The sequence below is a fragment of the Canis aureus genome, chromosome 37 (assembly GCF_053574225.1).
Source record: "Canis aureus isolate CA01 chromosome 37, VMU_Caureus_v.1.0, whole genome shotgun sequence".
NCBI classification, from domain to species: Eukaryota; Metazoa; Chordata; class Mammalia; order Carnivora; family Canidae; genus Canis; species Canis aureus.
In genome coordinates, this window is record NC_135647.1 from 3,381,656 (window position 1) to 3,395,034 (window position 13,379).

The 13,379-nt window shown below is 46.9% G+C and overlaps 1 protein-coding gene and 1 long non-coding RNA gene across 6 annotated transcripts in view; one reads left to right on the top strand and one right to left on the bottom strand.

Annotated features, from left to right (window-relative positions):
• CARMIL1 (capping protein regulator and myosin 1 linker 1) overlaps positions 1 to 8,536 on the bottom strand; it is a 312,186-nt gene extending 303,650 nt beyond the window's left edge. For 2 of the 5 annotated variants that reach the window (XM_077886141.1, XM_077886142.1), the window contains exons 1-2: positions 8,030 to 8,536; positions 3,581 to 3,678 (exon numbers count right to left, since the gene is read on the bottom strand). In XM_077886141.1, the coding sequence (XP_077742267.1) occupies positions 3,581 to 3,678; positions 8,030 to 8,069 (138 nt within the window). In that variant the 5' untranslated portion in view covers positions 8,070 to 8,536. The remainder of the gene's footprint in view (positions 1 to 3,580; positions 3,679 to 8,029) is intronic. The other 3 variants (XM_077886140.1, XM_077886138.1, XM_077886139.1) reach the window with 3 other exon arrangements.
• LOC144306674 (uncharacterized) lies at positions 8,049 to 10,020 on the top strand. The gene is made up of 2 exons (XR_013373766.1): positions 8,049 to 8,453; positions 9,083 to 10,020. It is a non-coding gene; the product is annotated as an uncharacterized LOC144306674 (long non-coding RNA).
• The last annotated feature ends 3,359 nt before the right edge of the window (positions 10,021 to 13,379 follow it).

Here is a 13,379-nt window from a genome sequence, read left to right on the forward strand (position 1 = left end):
TGCAAGAAAAGGCATTAACTCTATGCCTGGCCGTTCTCCACTCTGTACCTGCTCCAGCCCTGCTTCAGCTGGTTCTCTAACAGGTAATCCCCTCTGGCTTCCAGGTATTACTCCGTCCCCTGTTCTGCCCAGAACACATCTCTACTCTTCCCTCAGTGACTCCTACTCAGCCTCCAGAGTCAGCTTAGGGTTCCCTTCCTTCTAGAAGAACTCTTCCCTGATATGCAAGCCTGAGTCTGAGGTCCCTGTGATGTGCTATGACAGCCCTCGGTCATCCTGCTCATGGCACCGCTCAAAGCACGGCCCCCACACATGTTTACCTGCCCCATGAGAGGGTGAGCTCTGAATACATGAGGTCTTGTAGGTACTGCATGTGTGGCACACAGGACGAGCTCAGTAAGTCAGGAAATTATCTATAAAACAATCGATCAGCCACACAAACACAAGGATTCCTGATACTTCTAAGGTCCAAATCTTCCTGGTCATTGGGTAAAAGTGTGAACAACAAGCCAAAGGCTATTTTCTTTTTATTTTGGTAATAATGGTGAAGCTAGGGTGCCTGGGTGGCTCAGTCAATTAAGGGTCTGCCCTTGGCTCGGGTCATGATCTGGGGGTCCTGGTATCAACCCCATATCCGGCTTCCTGCTCAGCAGGAAGTCAGCTTCTCCCTCTCCCTCTGCTCCTCCATCGACTCGGACATGCACATGCACGCTCTCTCTTTCAAATACAATATTTAAAAAATAAAAAATAATGCTGAGGCAGATCTGAGTTCAAACCCCAGCTGAGTCATAACTAGCTAAATGACCTGAGGCAACTTAGTGAGCCTCACCAAATCTGAACAGAGATAAATAGTGCCCACATCCTGGGATTGCTGTGGAACTGAATAAGCTAATGTACAATTGCTCAGCAGAGAGCCTAGCACTTGGTCAATGTTCAATAAATATTAGTTATTATGACCATGAAAAGAAGGAAGATGAAGATAAAGCTTCTACCAAAGATAAACTACAAAGAGTATAAAGTCTCCAACTGTTGAAAAAGGGGAAGTAGGTAACGTATAACATGCATACTCACATACTCGCAGCCTTATAAGGAGGAAGACACTGAGAAAAGAAAATTCAAACAAGATATATTGAAGGTATTAAACCAACTCATTTATTACAAATGTTAGTGGACAGCCAAAGAAAGTCAGAAATGAACATTATCAAGAGATTTCCCTCCAGTGTTTTCATTTAAGTAATTGAATTTCTCTCAATTCAGAAACTCCAAAATCAACAATGTAAAGGTCAGTTTGTCATTGACCATCTTGCTCCAACTTGAATATTTCTATTAAGATTGTCAGACTCAGGGATCCCTGGGTGGCTCAGTGGTTTAGAGCCTGCCTTTGGCCCAGGGCGTGATCCTGGAGTCCTGGGATCGAGTCCCACATGGAGCCTGCTTCTCCCTCTGCCTGTGTCTCTGCCTCTCTCTGTGTGTCTCTTGTGAATAAATAAATAAAATCTTAAAAAAAAAAAAAAGATTGTCAGACTCTGAATATTTCGATTAATAACTCCTGTCCATGCATGTAAGGAACAGCCAAAACAAGTTTATGCCAAACGACCAGAAACTACTTAGGATCCAGATTTGGGGAGATAAATGCTTACAGGTACAATTCAAAGATGGGTACAATTTGGTTACAACCTTGACTCTAGCTTACGTTGAGATGAGCATGGGGTGGGGGTCTGGAAGGGTCCTTAACATTAAATTCTAACATAACTATTTGTAAATGGTGCTAATTCTGTTATACTGAGCATTTAAATTCATCTTTGTAATTTTCAGTTTGTAAAATTTAATCATGGCATGGCCTCATTCTTAGCATGATGAATAGTATCCATACCAAGTAATACCATGCACCATGTCAGACTAAGGTAGCAAACACTACTTGACTACTACAACAGTTATAGAAAGGTGGATCCATCTACGTATTTACTTTAAATGTATAAAACAAAAAATGGCAGAAATAAAATGTCTTCTCTCTCCACTACCACCTCCCCAAAATACCACTATCCTATAACACTAAGTAAAATATACTCTAAAGAAATGTACTCTTTATTAAAGCAAAATAAATCAGAATGATGGCACCCATCATTTCTGCTACTGGTAACCCTAATTATGAAGGCTACAGGAACACACCTTGTTGCAGGGGCAAGGCCCCTCAATGAAGTCTTCCCACTTCAATTTCTCTGCCATCCTGACGTGTATGCATAGACCACAGAGAAAGAAGAGTCATCCATCAACAGCGTAATCCTCACATCTACAGGGAAAGGCAGCCAGATATTCTAAAAGATTCTCAAGACAGATGTTATCAGAGAGACACTACAGATTCTGTGGCAAATTCAACTGAAGAAACAGACTATTAAAAATATTCTAAAAAAAAAAAATTCTCTTTCAGGGTGCCTGGGTGGCTCAGTTGGATACGCATCTGCCTTCAGCTCAGGTCCACGATCTCATGGTTCTGGGATGGAGTCCCACATTGGGCTCCCTGCTCCACAGGGAGTCTCCTTGTCCTTCTCCCTCTCTCTCTGCCCCTCTCCCCTCCATGCTCACTCACTCACTTGTGCTCTCTCTCAAAAAAAAAAAGAAATCTTTTTAAAAAATTATCTTTCAATGACAGGTACTTGGGATTCATTTTAAAATATTCCAAGAAGGGGCAAAAAAAAAACCGTAAGGAGATCAACGATAGTGGTAAAACATGAAAAACTGTGGATGCTGGATGAACACATACCAGGTTCAATATACTATCTCTACTTTTGCATAGGTCTGAAAATTTCCAATGATAAAAAGATAAATAAAATATTGTCTCCAACAAAACACACACAACATGTATTCTCCTAAGGCTCAATCTAGGTTTGCCACAACCTCAACCTAGAAGCCAATATAATACCAAAAAGGGTATCACACCTCCCTAAAACTGCAGTCTAGTCACTGGCAATGCCGTCCCCGACTCTGTGCCCAATGCAGTCCAATCCCTGGATCCCCACAGCTCTCCCACACACTGGGGGGGACCCTGAGTCCAATCTCAGCACTAGCAGGTACTGCCTCCACCAGGCATCTTCCTTCAAAACACCAAATGTCCCCCACGACATGACAGGTGTCTTCTTCCCCTTGAGATGGACTCAGATATAACACCTGAGAACATTCAGTTACATAATTAAATCAACATGAGATGAATTTTTTTAAACTCCTCCCAAAGTCCTCACAAATGAAATCGTACAATCAGCCACAACAAAGACACCTATAAAGAAGCTCCACTTCACATCAAATTGAATAATTTGATAACAAGCCGTAGGAGATCATCTCAGCATGGGTGACTGTGACAATCTTTAAAAATACAATGTTTCAAACTTCCATCTGGAACACGTAAATATCCTACCATTACCTTTCTGGGGGCAGATATTCCAGTTAATCCAAGACAAAATGGCCTCAGAACTTTCAAGCAAAATAAGAAACACAGCACTTGAGTTGCATGGAAATTAAGCAATCAAAACAACGAAGGCGAAAAACACTTTCACTTCCAAGCCTTTTCAGAAACGAGAATACTTACCAGCACTTTGTTTTCAACTTTGTCTCCTTTAACTTCCAGCTTTACTTTCTTCTTCACTGCAATTTTTATCTTTCTGCCAATAACATCCTTTATGCTTTCTGAAAGAAGGGAATAGTTTTCATTACATTCTCTTATTACTAAGAAAAAAGCATTAGGAAGGGGAGAACATTTGAAGGAGTATTTTTGGTTGTTTTTATTATTATGGATTGTCTTTTTTTTTTTTTTTTTTTTTTTTTAGCTCACTGTAACAAGCCTGATAGTGATCAGTCACCACATATTTAACGAACACCTACTAGGTGTGTTGTATTGTATGCTCAGAAGCGGAGGCAAATACACCAGTATGTGACAGAAGCCAATTCTTGCAGGGTGTGACATAATCTCGCTGGGCAAATGGATGCATACCCAAGGAAAAACACAATTAACATCAAGCAGTATCACAGAGTGCTGTGTTGTGTGCAGACTGTATGCACAGCAGGAATTCATAAACTCCCCTGGCTGGTTACCTCTAGCCCCTAACAGCCTCTGTGTTCATCACAGGGGCGTAGAAATGTCAGTATTTTTCTAGGACTGCCTAACGTGATAGTTAAGAAATATGGCAAAGAACCAGAAGCAGACTGGACAATGTAGCATCACAGCACAACACCCCAAAAAGTAGTCAAAGACAACAGGAAAAGAGGAATCAAGAGAGAAGGGGACACTTCAAAATTTGGATGGTGGCAGGAATGACTCCAGTGAGTATCCCAAATGGAACAGGTCCCAAATCAAACTCATTCCCTCCCCTACTCCTCTGGCCACTGATGATGAATCTTGTTTTCCAAATCAGATAGAAAGCCAGTCACCTGCTCTCCGAGAACTACCTCCTACTAAACAGCTCCCGACCCCTGGGCTTGACCCTGCATTCAAGGACTCAGAATGTCTCCCCAAGACAAGTTCATGACATCCCACCTATCAGCCCTCTGTCCCCACCCTAATCAAAGGGACCCTCCAAAAAAACACAGGTCTGATCACATCACTCTTGCTCTAGGAGTTGCTGTCATGTTGGAATAGACCCCAACCCTGCAGCATGCCACTCAAGGTCTTTCACATTTTTTCAGTTTAACTTCTCAGCACACATAAAATCCAATCATCCCTACCATCTCCATCTTCCACACCCCTGTGACAATCTTAAAAAATAGGATTCTGTATGTCCTACTCTCTTTCCTGGGATGCCTTTTCTCATTCTCCTTCTGGCTATGTTCAACTTCAAAATATAGCAACCTCCTCTCTACTCCCAAAGCTCTGTATTCTATATTATAATCATGTTGGCTTACTCATATATTCAACAAATACATGGACACAGGAATAAGCTCTGGGATTCCAAGTGTTCCACCAGGTCCTGGGATCCAGATGGCCCCTGCCTTTCAGAGGTGCTTACAATCTACAAGATACAGACGGATGTCTCTAGGCAAATCTGCACTCACCACTGTGAGACCATGGACAAGGAGACTCCTGAAGGGTTCAGGGAGTAGGGGACCCCTAAGCAGAATCTTGAAGGAGCAGGAAACAGACCACTGGTCCAAAGTGCAGTGTACACTACAATCCACTGAGGTGCAAGAAGGAAATAGAATTTTTATTTACATCTGCAATGGTATCCAGATTATGTTTTAAGTTATACGTGCTAAATGAAGTTTGTATGTAGCTTAATAAGTAAATATGTTTATTAAGGGGTAATCAAGTATTCTTATTAGAAAACCCACCACAAAAGTTTAGAGCTGCCAAGTTAGGGAAGAGTGAAGAAGGAGAAGGAAGAGCATGGAAACAAGAGAAATGCAGCTCATGGGGGGACCAGCAACAGGTGGGATGTGTGGGCAGGAAAGCGGACCCACTGTGCTGGGAGGTCTCTATGCACCTCCCATCTTGTCAGAGCTCCAAACAGATAAAGACTACTCCTCCCTCCCCTAAAAAAGGTATGTGGGAAAGAAGCCATCAGAAATAGACTTAAGAGTGGGGCCTGGGTGGCATCGTGGGTTGAGCTCCCCGACTCTTGGTTTCAGCTCCGGTGGTGATCTCGGGGTGATGGAATCAGCCCCATGTCAGGCTTCCTGCTGGGTGGGGAGTCCGCTTGGGATTCTCTCTCCCTCTCTCTCTCTGCCCTTCCCGCTTGTGCTCTTTCTCTCTCTGTAGAATAAATAAGTAAATCTTTGGAGGGGGGAATAGACTTAAGGATGTATACACATGGAAAGGGACTGGAAAGTCCTATATCAAAAGGTGACAAGAGGCGATCTCAGAGAGGTAATATGACTGACCGTCTACTCATTCTTCTTAGCGTTCAAATTCTTTTTTAGAAAAGGTCTGTTTCGGGATCCCTGGGTGGCGCATCGGTTTAGCGCCTGCCTTTGGCCCAGGGCGTGATCCTGGAGACCTGGGATCAAATCCCACGTCGGTCTCCCGGTGCATGGAGCCTGCTTCTCTCTCTGCCTATGTCTCTGCCTCTCTCTCTCTCTCTGTGACTATCATAAATAAATTAAAAAAAAAATTAGAAAAGGTCTGTTTCTTTCACTATCTGAGAGATACACATGTTTTAAACATCCTCAGGAAAATAAATAAATAAATAAACGTTCTCAGGAATTAGCTTAAGGGAATAAATACACGGAGGCTTTCGCCTGGTTGCCATTTTGAATGATCTGAGGAGAACTCTGTGAGCACTTCAAATTAGGACAAAAAAGCAGGTGCAGGAATGTTCCCTCCTAATTAGACCACTGAAAGGCCCAGCAAAATCATACTGGGCATGTCACAGAAGCATGTGTCACTTGGTTGAAAGATATGTGAGGCGGGCTAGACTCAGTAAACACACAAATTCCATTTCTAGATAAGGATTAAATTCACTTTTAAAACATATCAAAGAAAAAAAAATAAATAAAACATATCAAAGTATTTGAGAACCATCCACATAAACCAGGTATCTAACTCCCATCCTCCCTTCTCTCTTGATTCTAAGTAACTATCTAAACTTTTCATCATCTGGCTCAAGGCCAACTAACTTAAAAATCTACCCACCTCTTTTCCTACCCTGGTCCCCTGGCCAGGGCAGCCAGCCCTCCCCTAAGCTTTCTCAGGACGCCTGGAGACATCTGCAGAGACTCTGGGCATTAGTTTCCTCTTCCGGGTAGGGCGCTGGGAAGATCTCAGCCTCCCAGAACCGGATGGGCCACTCACTCCAGCAAAAGCAGCTGATGCTTTATCTCAGGAGCCAGCCGACTCCACAGGTTTGGGGAGAGAAAAGAGGCCAGAGTGGGGGAAGGGGGGGATAACTTCACATTGTAAATTTGGGTGAGAAGTTAAGTTCGGGTTTGGGATTTTTTTAATTCAATAAAAGCAGATGCTTTCATACAAACCTAGCAACAGCTTCTTCACATCAAGTGTCACCTGCTGAGTTAAATCACTTTTGGAAGAGCACACCCAAACTGCCCCCTAGTATTACCGCTAAGAGGAGAAACGGGCAAATTTCTCAAAGGCAAATCAATGGGCAAGCAGGACTTTCTCCGTCAGCCGGATTAAACAGCACCTTCCTGTGTAGTGCGCCAAGAACCGTACAGTGAGGAATACAGGTCCCCGGGGCTCAAAACACGCGCGCAGACACACATACCTTGTTAAAATACGACGTGCTATACGGACACACACGCTTAAACGTTGGGTTTTGACAACACTCATCCCCACCTCATGTTAGCTTTGCCATTTTAACCCTCCACGTAATTAAGTTAAACCCCAAGACACAAAATCCAGCCCAACCCCCCCCATCCACGCACCAAAAAAGAAACCCTCAAGGGAGTCCAACAACGGGTCACCTTGCATAGGGGACCGCACACCGGGTCCCCGAGATTCGGGATGGGGAGAATGGGCAGGTTAAGGATCACGAAATAAGCGTGTCCCATTAACCCTCAGTCTCCCGGCCCAAGCGTGCGTCACCCGTGTAACCCCTGCGCTCCCGGCCGGCTGGGCCAAGCCACGCCTCGCCGGGCTCGGTCCGCCCTCCAGACCCCCCCCACCCCGCGGAGTGTGCGTGCGGGAGGAGCACCCCGGGGGCTACCCGGCGGGGGCGGGGGCGGGGGCGGGGGGCCGAGCAGGTGCAGGAGACCCCCCGCCGGCCCTCCCCGGACTTCCCCGAGTTTGGGGCAGTGGGCTGACCGCCCTAGCGGGGGCTCCTGGCTTCCAGAACCCCCACGCCCGAGGCAGCCTGCCCCCTCCTCCGCCAGCCGCGATGCGCCCCCAGGGCCCGCGCCCCGCTGCCCCCACCCCGGGCTCGGCTCCGCGGGCCGCGAGACGCCAGCAAAGTTGCCGGCGCCCCGCCCGGCACAGCCGCGACCTGAGGGGCGCCGCGACTTGGCGGGACCCGCCGGGGGGCGGAGGAGGGCAGGGGGCGCGGGGAAGGGGCGCAGGGGCACAGGCGAGCCGGCGGCCGCGCGCCCTTACCTGTCAGCTCCCTGGGGACCTCGGAGCCCTCCTCGGTCATGGTGGCCCTGCAGGCGCGCGGGCAGGGCCGCTGCGACTCTGATTCACGGCCCCCCGCCCTCCCCCGAGAACCTCAATTTCCAGAGGCAGCCGCAGGTTGCGCACGGGAGGAGGCAAGAAAGCGAGGGCGGGGATACGATTCTGCCGCGCCCCCCGCCCCTCCAAAAAGAAAAAAAAAAAAAAAAGAGTTGCAAATACGAGGTGGGTCCGCTGCGGCTGCGGCTGCGGCCGCCGCTACATGTCGCCTCCGCGCAGTTCCCGGCGGCGAAGCGGAGACCCGCGGGATTCCGGGCTGCGGCTGCGGCTGCGGCTGCGGCTCCGGCTCCGGCTCCGGCCACGGCCGGCTCCCGCCCAGCCCGGCCCCGCAGCGCACCTAGGGCTCTAGGTGAAGGCGGAAGGCGTGCGGAGAGGGCGGGGAGAGCGGCGCGCGGCGGCGGGGCTAGGGTTTCCTCGCGCTCCGGCCGGGCTGGGGTTGGGCGGGGGCAGCCCCGGCCCTCCTCCTCCTCTTGCTCCTCCCGCTCCTCCTGCTCCTGCTCCTGCTCCTGCTCCTCCTGCGCCTCCTCCTCCGCCTCCTCCTGCTCTCCGCCTCACCTCGCGAGAGCCCGGCCTCCGCGCGGGAGGCCGCCGGCCTGGGAACCCCGGGGCGCGGGAGGAGGGCTGCTGCGGCGCGGGGCTGCGCGGGGCTGCGCGGGCGGAGGCGGGCGGAGGCGGGCGGCGCGCGCCCCTCCTCGCAGCCTCCCTCCGCGGCCGCCCCGGGCCTGCGTCTGGGGAAGGAGCGAGGAGGGAGCGGGGGAGCGCGAGCCCGGGAGCCATCTGCTGGCTGCGCGGGAGGCGAGCCGGGGGAGCGCGGGCTTCCCGCTCGCGTCCCGGGCACTGCGGATGCGCGCGGACCCCGCAGCCCGGTCTGCGCGGGAGCCGGTTCTGCCCGGGACCCCTCTCCGCGCTTTCCTTTCTCGGCCCTGCCCGCGACAGGCTGTCTTCTCATCAGCGTGATTTTCTGTTTCTGCTGAGCAGGAGCTAGACGAAACCCGAAATCGCTGACCATGTGGGGAGAAGACACTTTTCTGGGCTCGGCGGGAGCCCTGCAGCCGGAGCTGGGAGTGGAGAGCGCGCTTCCGCCCAAGCTTTTCACTCGTGGGTAGGGGCGGGGGGTCTCCTTTCACCCCGGGGCTCAGTCGGAGAGCGGAGCAGTGTTCACCGGAGCCCAAGTAAGGCTGCTGATAGGTCTGCTCCTGCCTGGCCTGGATCCCTCGACTTCCCCCGACTCCACCCCCAGAGGGACAACTCCGCGGCCGGGAGCACTAGTGAGACCAGTGAGCTCTCCGACAGCGGCTCTCTTCCCTGGCAGCTGGGAAGGTCTCTGTCAATCAGGTTCTGCTTTTAAAGGACAGAAAGAAAGGAGGAAGGAAAGGGGATCCCCTGATTTTAAACCTACTGTCGACCTTGGATCCACGAGAGAAATCTCCAGCCTCCCCACCCGGCATTCCCATCAAGGCACCTCCCAGTGTGGTCCTTGCTACCCCTCTAGCCCCTCCCACTCCCCACTCCTGCAACCCGACTCTCTCAAGACTTCTTGCCCTCCCCATCCCTTTAAGGCTATCTGATGCTTACCTGTGTTTTCAATCCAGTCCAATGCACACCTTCTTTGTGAAGATTTTCAGGGGTTTTCCAGCCCTGTGATCCCTGTATTGGAACACCACCAGAATATATTGCCTGAAACCTCTGTAAGCCAACCGTGCAGCGCCTTCTTTCACTGCTAGTGTACTTGTATAGTTTTACTGTTTAACCTTGCATTGTTCCCGGAGTCGGGGTTTGTCTGCCCAACTAACTAGACTGGTTGACTTGAGGACCGGACTTTGAGATAAAGTCTGAGATAGACTTTTAAACTCCCTCAACAGACTCGTTCAAAATACGTGTTCAATAAACATTTAACTGGTTGGATTTAAAGCTTATGGCCTCAGGCTCCCAGATGTTTGTCTCAAAAATTGGAACCTGCTGTAAGTTAGACATTTCCTTTATGCCTTAAATATCTTTTATATGCAATAAATGGAAATTAACATCTCAAAACTATCCTCCATTCAACTGTGTGTGCGATAAAGAGGATTTTTCTGGCAAACACCAATAGAGTTTGAGAAATAGCCCTGAGGGGTTCCCTGGGGAAGGCAGGTGGTTTAGCACCTGCCTTCCGCCTACAGCGTAATCCCGGAGCCCTGGGATCAAGTCCCCACATCAGGCTCTCTGCATGAATCCTGCTTCTCCCTCTGCCTGTGTCTCTGCCTCTGTATCTCTCATGAATAAATAAATAAAATATTTTTTTAAAAAGAGAGAGAAATAGCCCTGAAGTTTCCAAACCATGCAGTAACTTGTGAAAATAAGGACAAAAGATTTTTCTTTTTCCTGTGGCCCAGGGTGATGGAAAGAATAAAGGAAAGGCTGTATGGCAGTCCGGTAACTCAGTGCTCCCTGGCATCTTGTAAAGGAAACTGGGATTTCAATAAAAGAATCCATTTTTCTCACTGCAGAAGAGCCTTGATTGGCTCCCACATCTTTGAAAAGCATGGATTCAAATGAATCTCCTATCTCCATACTCCAAAAGGACTGGCTGATTTTGAAGATCATTTACTTCTTGGGTGCAAATTTCAAGTACATTTCAGAGTAGCAAAGGGAGAATTCCAAGGAGCCCCTTTAATGCTGCATAACCCAGCCAGCAGTAAATGTCCCCCTGCACAGTACAGTCATGTGCAAGCTGAGAGAATGTGTTTCGAATTCTGAAGTACCTACTTATTGACAAAATCTACCCACCCCTCCAATGCTGCAAACTTTTCCTCAGCAAGACTGCTCTTTAACTTCCAGAATCTTAGAGCCATCCCTGCCTGTACCGTCTTAAGAGAGCGATTAAACCACTAAATGAAATTGATTGTTACTATAAATGAACTATAGCCTCATCTAAGTAAATATTTATATATAGCCATGTTTGAGCATTACCAACAGCCCTGAGAACCTAAAATCTATTAGAAAGAAAGAGAACATTGGTTTTTCAGAGAATCCCTACTGTGCCTGAACACAGTTGCAAATGTAATATATGTGGAGCAACAAAATTATTTTAGTAAATTATATATAGACATATTTTTAGTTCATAGGCATACGTTCATATCCATATAGTATATTTTGTAGTGCATTCTGGTGAGAAAGTACACTCTGAATTTAAAAATCTGCCAAAAATACTAATGTCTATAATGATCTAACACACTATCGTTGGAACCATATCATATAATGATTAAACCCATAGAGACAAAACAAAAAAGAAATCATCAAGCTAAGGGGTAGTGGGAGGGGAGGAGGGTGTGGGGATGGGGTGACTGGGTGACGGGCTCTGAGGGGGGCACTTGACAGGATGAGCACAGGGTGTTATACTATATGTTGGCAAATCGAACTCCAATAAAAAAAACAAAAAATATCATCAAGTTATCAAAAACAAAAACCATAAGCTTACTCAAGTCAGTTTCTGATCTTGCATACTACATTGAGAACCAGGGTTTTAAAACCGGAAGGTATTCAGATACATGGGAGCCAACAAAATTTCCATTTCCCACTCTTAACAACTACCATTGGTGAGAGGCTTTCTTAAGGTGTATGTTTCTCAACAGGGTTAATGTAAACCTTTCTGGAAAAATATACGATGCAACACTAAGCTTGCAAATGCCTCCGGAAAAAAATTATTGTATCTCTGATTAGAAGACAGTGCGAGGTAAATAGCTATTAAATAATATTCCTTTAAAGTATTTACAAATGATATTATGTTGGGAAATCATAGGAATAAAGATGAAACGAGTGCTCTTATTGATTTTTGTTGCAGCTAGATAGTGGGTACATGGGAACTCATTGTTCTTTCACATATGTTTGAAATTTTCAATAATAATAAGAACAAATCCTTCACAGGTAAGACCGAGCAAGAAGGAAAAGGTCAACTCAGCTCTTAATTTGGAAACTATCTATGTGAGTGTGCCATAATCAGATCTCACAGTTACACAATGGTTTTCTGTATTCAGAACACCTGAACACTCCCATAGACATCATATGGCCTCAATTCAAAGAAGCACTTTTGCTCATGTTAATATTAATGAAATCAGAATGCATTTTATAACTGGCAGAGGGAATTAACATCATGCTTTTCACCCCCCACACCCAACACAACTACAAGATCTGCTCTGGAATCAATGGTGCATCTAACAACTGATGACCTCTGACAGGTAAGAAATTATAATTCCTATATCTTTATCATAATGAGGAAATAAGTTCCTATTTGTGGAGTGACTTATCCAAATTCATAGAGTTTGTAAGTGCCAAAGATTGAATCTAGAGCTTGAGATTTACAAGCCAAGCATTTTACTATGCCACTTTCCCAGGTTCTTGGTCTGTGGTCCATGGGAAGTCTTCAGATAGCCAGGGCTTGGCCCCACCTGCCCACAAGATGCTTCCTCTCTAGGAGGAAGATTAAGGTGATCTTCGTTTGCCCTAAAATTATTCGAGTGTCAGCCACAGGGTAGGTGTGAATCCCTTGAATTTAGCCAAATTGAATACTTTTAGAAAATCATATAAGTAAATGCAAAACATTTTAGGTGACAAATGATGAATGCTGCAGAAACTCATAGAGGTGGAGGGAGAGAGAGTGCTACATGGGAAAGAGGTGCCTTTATAAATTCACTCAACAAATATGATTTGAGCACTGAATATTTGCCAGAGGATATAATGGTGAATTATGCAGATGTTTCATGGAACCCTTATGAAGCAGTTGACAGAGAAAGAGAGAGAGAGAGAGAGAGAGAAATAGATAATTACTTCAAGTGCTGAGGTGGAGAATGGAGGGTGGGGAGGTGGGAGTAAAAATGTGTACAGGACAGAAAACAAGATAAAACCTGGGGAAACTGAAATAAATTGAGTTTTAATCAGTGGAGATGGAGAGGGAATGGAAGGTTCTGCAAAACTTTAGAACTACCAAATGAGTTTGGATTTATCCAAAGAGCAAAGGGGGAGTTTTTGAGAGATTTTAAGTAAGGCAGCACCACAATCAGATTTTCTTTTTTAGAAGGATTACCTGCTTGGAATAATAGAAAAGACAGAAAGCTAGGCAAGACTACTAGCAGAGAGAGAAGGTAGGAGACTTGCAATAAATGATGGGGGAAGAAAACCAACAAAAAACAATAGTAGCCTGAGCCAAGGCGATGGCAGAAGGATAATCAGATCTGAGAGCAGTGGCAGGGGGAGAGGATGGGAGAGGAGATGAAGCCACGGATTCTAGGGTGCTGAGTAG